Source organism: Phoca vitulina, unplaced genomic scaffold (assembly GCF_004348235.1).
Source record: "Phoca vitulina isolate PV1807 unplaced genomic scaffold, GSC_HSeal_1.0 scaffold23, whole genome shotgun sequence".
In the NCBI taxonomy this organism is placed as follows: Eukaryota; Metazoa; Chordata; class Mammalia; order Carnivora; family Phocidae; genus Phoca; species Phoca vitulina.
The window spans coordinates 14,944,188-14,959,772 of record NW_022589726.1 but is presented as its reverse complement, the minus strand read 5'-3'; the positions used below and the strand labels follow the sequence as shown (position 1 = coordinate 14,959,772).

At 52.6% G+C, this 15,585-nt stretch overlaps 2 protein-coding genes across 2 annotated transcripts; both read right to left on the bottom strand.

Annotated features, from left to right (window-relative positions):
* Positions 1 to 258: 258 nt before the first annotated feature.
* Positions 259 to 6,546, bottom strand: LOC116642383 (retinol dehydrogenase 16-like). Its single transcript, XM_032420753.1, has 5 exons — positions 6,403 to 6,546; positions 4,767 to 5,098; positions 2,663 to 2,921; positions 1,054 to 1,217; positions 259 to 491 (listed from the first exon to the last, which is right to left on the bottom strand). Exons 2-5 carry the CDS (start codon positions 5,077 to 5,079, stop codon positions 274 to 276), a joined length of 954 nt encoding a protein of 317 aa, XP_032276644.1. The 5' UTR covers positions 5,080 to 5,098; positions 6,403 to 6,546; the 3' UTR covers positions 259 to 273.
* Positions 6,547 to 7,286: 740 nt separating this feature from the next.
* LOC116642586 (retinol dehydrogenase 16-like) lies at positions 7,287 to 8,301 on the bottom strand. The gene is made up of 2 exons (XM_032421076.1): positions 8,042 to 8,301; positions 7,287 to 7,458 (listed from the first exon to the last, which is right to left on the bottom strand). The coding sequence occupies exons 1-2, from the start codon at positions 8,299 to 8,301 to the stop codon at positions 7,287 to 7,289; spliced, it is 432 nt and encodes a 143-aa protein (XP_032276967.1).
* Between the last annotated feature and the right edge of the window lie 7,284 nt (positions 8,302 to 15,585).

The window sequence follows — 15,585 nt, the reverse complement described above, 5'->3', positions numbered from 1 at the left end:
GCTCAGAGCCTTGAGAAGCCATTCAAGGAACAGGGCGTGTGTGTGTGCTATTGGGTCCCTGTTCCTCAGCCATGAAACTTGGTTCTTTCCTCCTGATATCTCCAGAATCCTGAGTCATATCCCAGGAAAGCCTGAGGAGGAGGTAGGGAGGAAGGTGAGATGGGTGTCCTTGGTGACATGAGATCCCCCTCTCTCCACCTCTCTCTCCCCCCTGAGGCATCCCCACCCTCACATAGGACACAACTCCCTCCTACCATGCACCCCAGGCTTGGGTTACAGAGCCTTATCGGGTCTCGGAGAACTCCAGTAGATCATGGCGTCCACCAGCAAGGTGGGCATGTAGCTCATGGGGATGTAGAAGAGCTTAGCATCCCAGCCTGGGGAGTATCGGGTGCGGGGGTGGCAGGCTGTCAGGGCATGTTCCATGCAGTTCGTCACCAAGTACAGATTGTTGCAACATGTTGACTTCAGCTTTTCAACTGATTTCTTGACTGTCCAAAAGGAATGACATAGTCTCACACTCCAATCTTGCTTTGGGATCAACTGAAGAGAAGAGTTTCTAAAAGCACCCCACCTCTCCACTGCTCCCAGGTCATCTCCAGGGGGATTCCATGGATTTCACCGGAGTGTGTCCCACCTCCTACCACAGGAAGGCTCTCCACACTAAGCCCCCTCTGGCTCCATTCTTGGGAATATGTGCTCTGCAGAACCGAGGTCTCTACAAACACTAGACTTCTAAGCACCTGAAAACCAGCGGTTCTCATGCCAGCTTGCCAGGAATCCATGCCTGTCTTCTTCCCCCTCTGGCTTCAGGGTCCTCCCCAAACAACGAGGGCATCAGAGGAAACAGCGGTCCCCAGGTCTGACAAGCCTGGATCTTCCCTGAGGTCACCAGGGACCACATGGGACCACGGGGATGGAACAAAATGTCCCCACTGTGTGGGGGACTCCGAGCCTGCAGGAGGGACCCGGGTCTGTAGGAGGCGCTAGAGATGGGCCCAGGGCGGCCACACAAAGGTTTGCTTCCTTCTCCCCAGCCCACAGCTCACTCACCAGATGCCAGGAACTTCTCCCCATAGAGCTCCTTCACCTCCGGGCTGAGCCGGTCCCATGCCTCTAGGGTAGTCCTAGAAATCTTCTCAGGGTTGGTGACATCAGTGTTGAAGTAACCAGGCTCGATCATAGCTACCTTCACTCCAAAGTAGGAGAGCTCCCTCCTGCAAGGCAGACAGGCAGAGGGACAAGGACTTGGGAGGCCTCGGGGACAAACACGACAAACAAACAAACTTGATATAAACCTAACTCGGGATTGGGGTAGGATCAACTCAAAAGCTTGGGAAGGTTCCAAGAGCAGCGGCCAGGGGGAGAAAATAGTGATGAGGCATCGTCCGTGTATAATGTGCGTGTGTTTCCCAGTATGGTCCGCGCACTGCTGAGCCCACATCCTGCCTAGCCTGCTGCAGGGCACCGCTCACGCGCCATCTCCTCCTATTTCTCCTCACATCCAATCCATCTCCAGACTTTGCCCATTTTACCTCCTGCCTCATACCCAGAGCCAACTTCTGCCCTGCAGCTGTTGGGCTCCCCAGAGGCTGATTTGACAAAGTTCCCCTGAGTAAACCCCTTCCACGGGGTCCTGTTGCCAACAGCATGAAGGTTTGCAGCCTGTCCGGTCCCCCACCCCTTACCCCCACCCCATCTCCACTGCCCGCCCATGCCCACCTGCCCAGCATGACCCCTGTCCAGCCGGGCCTTGTCCGGTAGCCTGGAGGACTATGCAGCATAGGCCATAACTCACCTTGGGCTTCGGCTTGGGCTTGGGTTTGAGTGGTTCCCTCACGCAGGAGGCCTTCCCACTCAACTTTGCCAGGTTGCCAAGTTCATTTCTTCAATCCTCAGCTCAGGCCCTTCTCCAGGACCCTCCCCTCATTCCGCTGGCCACCCCCACCACCATGGCTAACTGGCTTGGTCACAACCATCATGAGAGATGGTCACGACATTTGTGTCTCACTTGTCCCTTTCTCAGCTGTCAGACTTTTTTTTTTTTTAAAGATTTTATTTATTTATTTGAGAGAGAGAGAGAGAGCACGAGGAGTGGGGAGGGGCAGAAGGAGAGGGAGAAGCAGACTTCTCATTGAGCAGGGAGCCCGACATGGGACTCCATCCCAGGACCCTGAGATCATGACCTGAGCTGAAGGCAGACACTTAACCTACTGAGCCACCCAGGTGCCCCTCAGCTGTCAGAATTTTTAGCTCAGACACTTATGTTGTATACTCACAGAAGTGCCGAGAAGTAACTATTGAATGGAGTCAAATGCTGGACCCCCACATGAAGGGCCCCCTGAAGCTGAATATTATAGGAATTATGGACATGAGCTCTGTAGCCAAATGATTTCAGGTCCAGTGCTGCCTCAGACACTTCCCTACCGTGGGCCCTCCCCCAGGGCAGTGATGGGTGAAACGAGTTCTATATGCCTGGGGCCTATTCCAACACCCAGAACATAGGATGGTGCTTCCCAATGAATGTCTGGCACAAAGCAAGAGAGAGGCATCTGGAAGGAAGAGCCTCTGAGGCTGTGAGGAAATGAACCCCCTAGAAAAATCTCCCCCAGAAGTATAGACGCAGGCGGCCTGAGGGAGGGCCTCTGTCCCAGTTCAATACCTGAGGGAGTCCGAGAAGGCCTCGACGCCATACTTGGAGATGCAGTAGCCCCCACCAAAAAGGGACAGCCGGCCCATGATGCTGGAGACATTGACCACGCGGCCCCTCGCCTTCCTCACTAGGGACAGCAGGCTCAGCGTCACCTCCACCAACCCCAACAGGTTCACGTCAAGTATCTTCATGAAGTCACGCCTGGTCAGCCACTCATTGGGTGCCGTGGGCACAGAGATGCCAGCATTATTCACCAGGCCCCAGAGTCCTGGGCACAGGGTAGGGAGAGAGCAACATTGTCTGTGTGCATGAGTGAGACACAGTTGTGGTCCAAGTCACCTTCCAACCCACTTTTTTACAGAACCAACAACAATGCCTACATGGTATAAAGGAAAAGAGCGCAGGAGAGGAGCTAGGGACAAGGCGGCTACGGGGGGCCAGGGTCTGCCCGCACACTGAGCTACTGGATGCTCACTGAGCTAGAAGGACTGCTCCTTCTCGTCTCGCTGCTCCTAGGTGCCTGGCGTGCAGGAGGCAATAAGCCCATTTTTGTGAAGAGCGTGCCCAGAGTTCCAGATAAGAGCATAGTGTTCACAACTCTCACAGAAAAGAGACAGCGAGAGGTAGACAGGGATGGTTAAGTGACAAAAACGAAGGGGAAACTGGAGAAGAAAAAGGAAAGAGAAAATTTAAAAATAAATGAAAGGGAGAAAAAACATGAAAACGGACTGCCCACACTCCGTTGGGAAAGACAGACATGAAATTCCCACATCAGGGTAATCTAGAGACCAGGCCTTGCTGGGCCCCACGGGGCAGGCTTTGCAGCAACCTGTGCCGACCCCCAGGGGGCGCCTGCTCGGGAAGCCAAGCCCGGCCTCCGTGCTGTGGGCAATGCCAAAGCTCACCCTGCGGTGGACGTCCGGGCAGGCTTCGGGGAGGAGGTGACGAGGCCTCATGCCACACACTAGTGCAGACTGCATCCTTAGCCCCAAGAAGTGTCACCCTCTCCTTCACCCTCCCAAAAGTTCACTCTAGTCCCCTCCTCCTAGGTCCCCAGCCCACTCAGCCTTCAGGAAAGCTCCCCCGAAGAGATGGGGAGAAAAGACACAACAAAGAGTTTGAAATAGTCCTCAAGTCAGCAGGTTCTGGTCCTCAGTGACAAGGGGCTGGTGGTAGGGCGAGGTGGGGGGGGGGGGAAGAGGGAGGGACAGGGTTTGGCCCTGGGAATACTGGAAAGGGAAGAAGGCCCCCTGCAATACTCATCCCTCCCCTGCTCAGAAACCTTGCCTGGCCTTAAAGAAATGCATGCTCTCTGATCCAATTATTGTATTTTACTTAACATTCCTGAGAATGGAAACAAAGCTTTATTACAGAAATCTTCCCTGAGATGTGGTTTATACCAGCAAAAGTGGAAAACAAACGTCAGGAAACAATGATATAGGATGGCTTCAGTGAATGGTGGTCTCTCAGCATACTTGGATATACAGACATTGAATATTACGTTTGGAAAAGATTTGATGATGAAAATGTTGATCAGAGGATACATAATAATGTAGAGAGTGACTGACTCTGGAAACTGGGCTTTGGGAAATGTCCTTTTATCTTTATCCTCTTCGACGTTTTCTACGAGTGTGTTTTATACTTTTAATCACAAAAAAAGACATCAGAGATGTCCTCTTTTCTGAAAAGGGCAGGCAGCATAATGGAGGAGAAAGAACAGGACCCCCTCACCCATATTTGACTAAAAGTCCTCCAGCTCCCTGAGCCTCAGTGTCCTCATAAGTCAAGTGGGGCTGATCTTAAAGCCCTACAGAGGGCTGGGTGTGAAGGCCCCATCAAGAAACTGTGCACCTGCCGAGATCAGGAGCCTGGGTGGAGCTTGGCCCAGCCCCATGCTGCCCCATCACAAGCCTTGAGGGCCCAACGCCTCCTCCAGACTATTGGCCCTAAACTTGGCCTGGGCTTGTCTAACCCTGGGCTCAGACCCTGGCACTCCAGGCCTTCTGCCTAGGAAACTCCAGAGCTTGAGGCTTTGAAAATCAAAACATCTCAGGTATCTTCCCTTGCACAGAGAGAAGAAACAAAGAGACACAAACAGGAATCTGGGCCGTACCTCTGTCCCCCACACGCTCCTTCACCCACTGGGCGGCCGCAGAGATGCTCTCTGTCTTGGTGACGTCCAGGATCACCGTCTCCAGCCTGTCTGACGTCTGGCCTCTCAGCTGCTGGGCCCCCTCCTCCGTCAGACACGCGGCCAGGACCCTCAAGCCTCGCAGGTCCAGCTGCCTGGCCAGCAGGTTCCCGAAGCCCGAGTCGCAGCCCGTGATGAAGACGTACTTGTCCTGGAGGTGGCTCACCACCTGCCTCTCCCAGTACCAGCGCAGGAGGTAGTAGAGGCCCACGAGGGCCACCACGGACAGCCACATGGTGAGGGGACCACACAAGCTGAAATGAAACGAGTGTGGCCAGTGTTCAGGCAGGACGACTTAAGAACACACAGGGTGTGAGCAGCTGGCCAGCCTCCAGGCTGTCTGACGCAGGGTCCTCAGGTTGTTCCTGGCCGCCATCTTTAGTGAGTCTTATTGATTCGGGGGCCAACTTGCAGGCTCTTTGGTACACTTATGCCCTTTCTACTAGATGCCACGATTTCACAAAGAATCTTTTGACGTGGAGACACTTTTCCCAGTCACCTCTCCTCCCACTCCTCCATTTCCCTCTGCCCACCTACTCCCTCACACACACACACGCAGGCACACACACTGGAGTCCCCTATGTCCTAGATCTCAGGTTCGGAACTGTCTACTTCATTCTTGGTCAAGTCTGGAACCCTGGTCTCCCTGACTTACTGGAGATTCTTATAAAGGTGATAGATACGCTGTGAGTCAAGACGCACGTGGTTTCGAAACCCAGCTCTGCTACCAACCAACCATCCGTGTGGCCTGGGGCTGCCAGTGGAGGGGCTTCAGGGTGAGGCAGAGGACACCACTTCAGCAAAGGGAGAGTGGACAGAGCTGGGCCGGGACAAGACCAGAAGCCAGTTGGACTGCTCTGGGCTTCTCCCTCCCTGTCCACATTTATACAGCTCTGGCAGGTAAATGAGAATTAGGAGAGGCACTGGGAGGGGCAGAAAGGCTTCCCCGCAGGAACCAGAGGCGAGCTTGCCCCCGGCTCTCCCCCAGCAGGTGAAAAAGACAGAAAGGGGCACCGATCAAGGCTTTAGTTGAAACTGTTCTGTGCCAGGAGCCGACGGTAGTCCTGAAAGTGTTTGTCTCTTAAGGTGGGAGGTGGTAGCAGCATGGCCAGGCCTGGTCCTGCAGAAATGAGCTTGTCCCTGCTTCCTGGGGTCACCGCCGGGACCCTCCTACATGGGCTTCCCAAAGGGTTGGGGAGGAAGAAAGCAAGGAGGAAGGAAGGAGCCCTGGAAACTCTCAGGGGTACAAGGCAACATGCACATCCTAACTGGACACCAAACCCCACTAAGGGATCAGACCATGTTTCTTTACTTGCAAGGAACTGGAGGGTTTCTTCCTCAGCGACCACAAATTCCTTCACCATCAATTTTCAAGGGGCCACGCAGCAGACACATCTCCCAGCCCTCAACGTATGCTGCTGCACTCTTGTAAATCCTCAAAGTAATGTGACCACTTGCCGGGGTGCCAGGAGCTTCAGAGTCCATTTCAGGTGGGAACAGTCACAGGAAGTTCAGAGAGGGCAGTAAGAGAAAAGGAGGCGGGGTGCCCCTCACTTACCTGAGAGCTGTGGGGGCCAGAACGAGAAACCCTGCAGCGGCCCCAGGGGGATGGAGACTAGCTGCCGCGAATCTCTGCACTGAGATCCTGCACAGGACGTCTGGACAGTGAGACAGGCGACCTGCGGGGGGCGAGGCTGCTCTGCCAGGCTCCGGACCGCACCTGGAAGCCAAGTGCGCGGCGGGGCGGAGGCGCACGCCCCCTGGTGGTGCCCTGCTGGAGGCTCAGCAGGACCACCTCCCAGGCGGCCCCACCCCCACCCACTGCCTCTTCACCCACCATGGCTCTTCTGAAGAGGGGAGACATAGGTGATGGGAAAGGGAGCTGGAGAGGGCAGGGAGTGAGTACTGATTGTGCAAGCTTGTTTCCAGCCCTACGGGTATGCAGCCTCCGCCACCGGAGTGGGAGCCCAAAACTGTGGAGACACAACCCTGCCTTCAGTGTGAGGATCTGGGACATGGATTTCTGCCGAGTGTGTCCCACCACAGGAAGGCTCTCCACACTAAGCCCCCTCTGGCTCCATTCCTGGGAATATGTGCTCTGCAGAACCGAGGTCTCTACAAACACTAGACTTCTAAGCACCTGAAAACCAGCCGTTCTCACACCAGCTTGCCAGGAATCCATGCCTGTCTTCTTCCCCCTCTGGCTTCAGGGTCCTCCCCAAACAACGAGGGCATCAGAGGAAACAGCGGTCCCCAGGTCTGACAAGCCTGGATCTTCCCTGAGGTCACCAGGTGACCACATGGGACCACGGGGATGGAACAAAATGTCCCCACTGTGTGGGGGACTCGAGCCTGCAGGAGGGACCCGGGTCTGTAGGAGGCACTAGAGATGGGCTCAGGGCAGCCACACAAAGGTTTGCTTCCTTCTCCCCAGCCCACAGCTCACTCACCAGATGCCAGGAACTTCTCCCCATAGAGCTCCTTCACCTCCGGGCTGAGCTGGTCCCATGCCTCCTGGGTGGCCCTAGAAATCTTCTCAGGGTTGGTGACATCAGTGTTGAAGTAACCAGGCTCGATCATAGCTACCTTCACTCCAAAGCAGGAGAGCTCCCTCCTGCAAGGCAGACAGGCAGAGGGGCAAGGACTTGGGAGGCCTCGGGGACAAACACGACAAAGAAGTTTACCGAGACATTATTTATATTGAATGTGATGAATAAAATGTAGGAAACAATTTCCCAGCATACTGTGAGGTGTTACTGAAGTGCTGAGAGCAGGACCCAGCTCCAGCAATGTCCCCAGCCACCAGTGCAAGCCTTCAGGCCAGGTCCCCTGTCTCAGCTCCTCCTCCAGAGAGGGAGCCTCCCTAGGCACTCAGCATCAAGAAATCCAGAACTTCTGCTGAGAGAGAGAGGGCACCCTAAAGAGGAATTCTGGGAGGGCAAATCCTCATCAGGGCACATTCTCCCCAAAACTCCAGAGCTCCAAGGTCTCGAGGTGGGGGGGCAGCTGAGAGAGAAGAGGCTCTGCTGATTAGCTGGGTGAGGTGAAGAAAGCTAGTATGACTTCAAGTTCTGGAAAACATCCTGGAAATCTTCCCAGCTAGCAGAAGAGAGGTCTCCCTTGCACAGAGAGAAGCAATGAAGAGACACAAATGAATCTGGGTGGTACCTCTGTCCCCCACACGCTCCTTCACCCACTGGGCGGCCGCAGAGATGCTCTCTGTCTTGGTGACGTCCAGGATCACCGTCTCCAGCCTGTCTGACGTCTGGCCTCTCAGCTGCTGGGCCCCCTCCTCCATCAGACACGCAGCCAGGACCCTCAAGCCTCGCAGGTCCAGCTGCCTGGCCAGCAGGTTCCCGAAGCCCGAGTCGCAGCCCGTGATGAAAATGTACTTGTCTCGGAGGTACAAGCCCAGGAGGTAGGACAGGCCCACGAGGGCCGCCAGGTACAGCCACATGGCTTTGCAGGGAACAGATGGATAGGCTCTGATCAGAAAATAGTCTGGCCTCCTCAATCCGGATAGCTATGAAGGCAGTCTGGCCTCCAGGTTCTCTGGCATGAAGTCTTTCATTTCCCTCCTGATCACTGTCTTTCTGGAACATTTTTTTCCTATCCCCAACCTCTCTGCTCTTTGGGCTACTTTTATAAGTGCTGACATATGCCCTTGAAAAGCCCAAATCCTGCCCAGAAAGGAAACATGGTGACAACAGTGCCCCCTCACCCTTTGACTGCACTCTGCTCTCTGCATCCCTGTGGCCACACTGAGTGACACAGGCCACTCTGCTCTGGCTTCCAGCTTTAGAACTGTTTCACTTGTCTGCTGACATGCTGGACCTGGAGATTCCCCAGCTCAGGAAGGTTCTTACTAGGAAGCTACACTTTGATTCAAGACATATTTGCCTTCAACATGTTCCCTGAGCCTGGGTTTCCTCCTCGGGCTCAGGGTACACATCACTCCTCAGAAATCTAAGTCACTGTAGGCCTCTCTAGGGCAAAGAGTCGAAGGTCCCCTCCTGCTATAGTAGTTCTCTGAGGCAGACAGATGTTCAGGAGCCTGAAGGGGAATCTGACCTCATAGGCGAAGAGATGGGAGAAGGGAATGGGGGTGGGCACACGCAGGAGAGAGACCGCTCACTCCCAGTCGCTCCCAGTCGCTGGGAGGGTTGAAAGCAAGCACTTTGGCAAAGCGGGTCTCGCTCCGTGGAGATGTGCCGTCCCCAGCCCGGGGGGCCTGCTTGCATTGCCCTCTGCCCTCCCACAGCCAGAATCCAGACCAGACACAGACTCCAAAGGCAGAAAAGACCAGTTTGCACAGGGGCCAAGGGAGGGGGTGTCCTAAACCCCACCGAAGCAGGCAGGGCTGTGTGTCTGGGTGATGGTGGGGAGGAGGCAGGAGCTGCCCCCTCAGCACACAAAAGAAAGGACTGGGGACCGGACAGAAGAGCTGTGCATGGAGGGGCTTCAGGGTGAGGCAGAGGACACCACTTCGGCAAAAGGAGAGTGGACAGAGATGGGGCTGGGGCAGCTTCCTCAGGGCAGCCCAGTGGCCTCTGACAGGATTGGGCTCTAGTCCCTGCCTATATCCACTGGACTACACCAGCCACCTTCCCCAGGAAAGAGGCCTGGGACGGAGGTGAGTCGTGCAGAAGCTCAGAGGAATACCGAGGCTGGCTTATATTGAGCCTCTTCGTCCACGCAGTTCTCCTGCCCTCATGGCGGGCCCTTGAGCTGTAGCCCTGGGCAGGGCCCTTCAGCAAGCTTCAGCGTTTGTGTCCTGCAGGAAGCACTAGCAGAAATCAGACACCTAACTGGTGCACAGCTCCCTGACACTCCAGAAAGGACCTCTAGATGTGGTCCCAAACCTCTTGCACACCTTTCCCCAAGGGGCCACAAAATGGCTGGATCATCATTGCTTGGGGGGAAGAAAAATGGTAGAAATCCAGAAGCTCCAGGTGAAGCCTGAAGCAATGCTTTCATGTGAATGAAGCAATATGGGGCTCACCCTATTGTGCTGAACACCTAGAGCATTGAACACTGCAGCCCCTGGGGGGCAGGGACAGGTCCAGCACCTGGCAGCACCCTGCATCCTGCAAGATGAATGCATGCAGAGGTAGATGACTCTGCTGCACCCCACTTTGCTCTCCATTTTCACCTGCATTTCTCACGTTGTCCGACCATATGAGAGTCCCCACAGCCTCCATTCCTTCTTCTTTATAATGAGGGAGGAGGATCAGGAAGATCTCATGAGTCCTATCAATTCCAACTCTTGGGGAGTTTAAGAATCCCTATGTTGTCATCAAGGTGGAACCCTAGGAAGTTGAGGCCTCCAGAAACACTGAAGAATTCAAGGGGCATTTCTGCCCAGCACACGTCAGGTGCTCAACCAAAGTTAGTGGAAACTGAATAAATTTGGAATCAGCAAGGGACTGTCAGCACATCTACAGAACCGCCCCCCCCCCCCGGGGGGGGGGGGATGTGCTGGAGATCAGGAAGTGTGGGGATTCTGAGGGAGGAACAGAAGCCAGGAGACGGATAGGAAATTACAGCGTAGCGAAGAGCTGAGGCATGCCGGGAGACTGCTGGGTGGTGCCAGTTTCCCTGGGGACCTTCCAGTCTTCAGTCTTTCCAAGCCTCCTCTTCTTTGCACTAAACTTACACACCTCCACATACACTCTCTTGGGAAATCATAGGGAGGAAACGGTTGTCTTTCGTCTTGTAGCAGCAAAGACCATTCACCTTCCCTTTCTCAACCCCTCCCCAGGTCATCCCGTGAAAGGGACTTTGCCCTCACTCAAGAAATTTCCCAGAATTCCAAGGGCTGAGTCACCTCCACGGAAGCGTATGCCGTACCCCACTTTTTTTTATCCTAGCTGCATCCGTGAGAGGTGCTTCGAGGGCAGTCATTTTTAACATTTTGGACATCATGGACCTTTTTGAGACTCTAAGCCCCATAAAATGACTTAACACACCATACAGGATTTTGAATATACTTTTTAGGGGGTTCACAGACCACCTAAAGCCACTAGGTGCCAGGAATCCAGGTCAAGAATCCCTGTAATAAGGGTTTACTGAAATACTAGCTTTGGGACTCAGGCAAGTTGTTTAAAATCCCTGGGCCTCACGATATGATAGAAGCCTTGTCTACGGTAGTAGCCACCTCGTCCAGTCATTGTGGGGATTAAATGAGGCACCTGGCGATGTCAAGCACCTCGCAATTATGCCTAGTAAATGGTAAGTATTCAATAAATGTTAACTGTTACTCTTACTATATCTCTTTTGTGGTACTTCATAGTGGCATCTTGACCTTCTGTGTAAGAAACACAACACCAGACAACTAAATAAAAGAGGAAGCTGGTGTTGATCCAATTCAGAGAAGAATGGCTCATAGTGGTGGGACTAAGGAGAGGTATCTCAAGGTAATTCCACAAGAAGGGATCTCTTCTTCCTTACTCCCAAAAAGTGGGAAAGAGACATGTTTATGCCAAGCACTGTACATATCTCATCTCTTGCATCCCATACAATAACCCTTATCCTCACTTCACATATAAAGAAACTGAGACTCAGAAAGGTAAAGGGGTTGTGCAAAGTCACATGGCTACTAAGTGGGAGAACCAGGTGTCAAAGCCAGGTCTGGTCCCCAGACTAGTGTTATCTCCACTGTGTCTCAGTGAAGAGTGAGGAAGCAGGAAAGACCTGAGCAGAATCAAAGACAGGGTCGCTGGACCACCTCCTTCTTTGGGGAGCCTTGGAGAGCTCCTTATCTGGTGCTGTTGGGCAGACAAGTCCGCCTCCCTGGCATGGAGAAGTTGTGGCAGCGGGGCAGAATGACTTCTGTGGCTGGGCTTGGCTTCTGCCCTCAATGACCTCCTGGAAGCTAGGCTGGCAATGGAAATACGATCGTTGTCAAAGTCCTCAGCCTGGACGGGTCCACAGTCCATCTGCCCTCCACACATGATATAGGGTCCTCGGTCACACAAGCCAGCCAAATGGGGGGATTCCTGGGCTGGCCTGTGCAGCCCCTTCCTCCAGGGTCCAGGCACGAGCCCTTGGCCCCCACCTGACCCTGGGAAGCTGCCTGCTTTTATCTGTGTCTCCAATAACTCCTCCCTGGTACCTTCCTTCCTTTCTGATTGTTGATTACAATGTCTTGTCTACATTTTTTGGAAAAAAAAGTTGGGGGGAGTAGGAAGGAGAAAGAGCAAATTTCCAGGAATTGTTTTGCTGCTGATGGTTTCTGTTACTTGGAGCAAAGCTCTTTGTCCCCCCCCACCCCCCCCACCCCCCGCCCCGCTCAGGCTGGCAAGAAGCCTGGGTCCTGCCCCCTCTGCCTTTCCCTTCCCTCCAATCTCTCTCTTTCCAGCTGCACACCTCCTCCCTCCGAAGAAAAACAGCCACATGAAAACTGCAGAGCTGTCGCTTATTTCTTCCTGAGGGAGCAGCTTTCCCTCTGTGCCTCAGCCAAAAGGCACCACCAGCATTTCCTCCTGCTGCAAATACACATTCAGTGATGTGGGGGCAGGGGGCTTGGGGGCAGGTGGAGGCAAGGCTGCAGGGGATGATGTCTCCACATGGTGGGGGGAAGGTCCAGGGATGAAAGAATCGGAGACCCAGGAGACGTGAGCCACTAAAATGCAGTCTTGAGAGGAATGGAAATGGCAATGAGTCAGAATGTGTAGAGAGAACAGAGACCAGAACTAGGGTCTTCCTGGAGGGATGGTCTAGTAGAGCCTCCGTCTGCATGGGTCAAAAGTACAAGGGAGGAAGTGAGAATTCTCAGAAGGCTCCCTATTGAAAAACGATATCCATAGGATAGAAACTGAGATCCTAAAGAGAGAGAGAGAGTAGAAGAGTCTGGAAAAAAATCAAAGTAAACCACATTTTACATTGTCACAGCTCATCATGACAGATTTCTTTTTTTTTTTTTTTTTTCATGACAAATTTCTTGATCTAGGGGAGGTCTGATGTGGGAGTAGAAGTGTAACATAATAAGAAAGATATCAGCCCCCAATTCCTGAGCTCCTAAATCCCTTAGAAAATTTCCTAGATAGCTTCAGGATGGGGACTGGTTCCCAGAAATACCAAGCCTTGATTAGAAGCTTGGAACTTCCAACCTCACCTCCCATCCTCTGGGGATAGGTCAGAGACTAGAGATAAAACTAATAATAGATCATGCCTATGGGTTTCAGTAGCCATAAAAATTCCTAAACTATGAGGTTCCGAGAGCTTCTGGGTTGGTGAACATATCTACATGCCAGGAGGGCACTGTACCCCAACTCCATGGGGACAAAACTCAGGACCCTTCCCAACCTCACATTATATACCTCTTTATCTGGCTGTTCGTTTGTATCCTTTATAATAAACCAGTACCCAAAGTGACTGTTTTCCTGAGTTTTGTGAACCACTCCAGCAAATTATTGAAACTGAGGTGGTGGGATTGTGGGAGCTTTGTAACCATGTTGGACAGAAGTGTGGGTATCTTGGGGACCCATTATTTGTGACCAGTATCTAAGGTGAAAACAGTCCTATGGGACTGAGCCCTTAAACCTGGGGAGTCTGACACTAATTTCAGGTTGGTGTCAGAAATGATAGATTTTAGGGGCACCTGGGTGGCTCAGTCGTTAAGCGTCTGCCTTCGGCTCAGGTCATGATCCCAGGGTCCTGGGATCGAGTCCCGCATCAGGCTCCCTGCTCCACAGGAGGCCTGCTTCTCCCTCTCCCACTCCCCCTGCTTGTGTTCCCTCTCTCGCTATCTCTCTCTCTGTCAAAAAAAAAACAATCTTAAAAAAAAAAAGAAATGATAGATTTTAGGACACCCACTTGGTGTCCGGGGGGTTGGAAAATTGGTTAGTATGGGGGAAAAAACCCCTACATGTTTGGTGTCAGAAGTGTGAGTAGAGAACTGGTTTTTCTTTGGGGGCTTAAGAAAACTGCAAAATTAAAAATATCCCCTCTCATGGAGACGATTGGTGGTGATGTTTGCACAACAATGTGAACATACTTATTTTACTATTTATTTAAGTAATCTCTATGCCCAGCATGGGACTCGAGTTCATCACACCCCAAGATCAAAAGTTGCATGTTCTACCGACTGAGCCAGCCAGGCACCCCTTACTTAATGTTACTGAACTGTATAATTAAAAATAGCTAAAATGGGGGGCGCCTGGGGAGCTCAATCGGGTAAGCATCTGCCTTCAGCTCAGGTCATGATCCCAGGGTCCTGGGATCAAGCCCCATGTCGGGCTCCCTGCTCAGCGGAGAGTCTGCTTCCCACTCGTGTTCTCTCTCTCAAATAAATAAATAAAATCTTTTTTAAAAATAGCCAAAATGGTAAATTTGATGTTATGCTTATTTCACCACAATAAAAAATCAATTAGCAAACTTAAAAAGAATTCCCCTCCTTGAATGGATAAACAAAATGTGGCATAGCCTTGCAGTGGAATATTACTCAGCCTTAAAGAGTAATGAAGTACAGATATGTGCTACAGTATGGATGAAAAAGTGAAAAAGAAAACAGACACAAAGGTCACACATTTATATTCAATATCCGTAACAGGTAAATCCACAGAAACAGAAAGCAGAATGGTTGTTGCCAGGGGCTGGGGGAAGAGGGAAATAGGGAGTACTTGATGGATATGGGGTTTTCTTTTGGGGTGATGAACATGTGAGGATGTGCATCGAGGTGGTGGCTACACAACAACCTGAATGTGCTAAATGTCACCGAACTGGACACCTTAGAACGGTTGGTACTGGTATGGGACCTTCACTTTGATTAGATAGGCATTCCTAGTCCCCTCCGGCCAACACACCCTCGGCCCTACAGCCCACAGAACATGGGCTCGGCTCCAGGTGGCTCTACCATCGGCACCGGGTGGCCTGTGTGAGACAGGTGACCTCTCTGGGCTTAACAGAGGATAAGAAAGCCCATCCTTTGTCCCCACAGGGGAAACCACAGGATATCTCAGGGATCAAATGAATAACTGCGGCGAAAGTGCTCTGAGAAGCTAGAAGCTCTGCTGTCACAGGACGACACAAATCCACGGGCTCTGAGCCTTAGCCTAGGGCTTGAAAGGAGAGAGAAGCTTGGTGTCTGCCTGTCTCTCTCTGGGCCACCCTTGGCCACACTTCATGAGAAGTATGAAGGAGGGGAAGGATGCTGTTCTCCCCCTCCCCATCCAGGAAACTCCCTGGAGCTCAACACAGCTCCCTTTCCATACCGCCCCCCAGTCTTCCCTCTCTCTCCAGATTCTCCCCTCAGAGCCAAAATGCAGGGTGGGTGCGAGCCAGTGGGGAAGGGCAGCATGCCTGAAAGTCTGGCTGATTTTCAGATTTATTTTAGCCTGCCCACCCCCATCCAGTTCTGCTTTAGTAGGAATCGACAGACACGGGAGAGTGGGATTCCAAGCCCACGTAGAGCGGAAAACACATACATGTGGAAAGCATTTACCACAGGCCTGGCCCTGTGCTAAGCACTTCACCCTGTGGGCTCACTTAATTCTCACAACACCCCTAACAGTAAATAGTATTGTCCCATTTTGCAGAGGAGAGAACTGAGGCGTAAAGAGGTAACTTCACACAACTAGTGAGTCGAGTCGGGATCTTCACTCTTCCAGCCTGACTCCTCCCTGCCACTGGCACACTGGGTCATCTGCTGTGACTTCCCCTCTATCTGGATTGGGGGAAGGCAGGAAAAACCCTGACCCTCTCCCACAGAGCCTCAGCCAGTGATACTGCTTCCCGGATG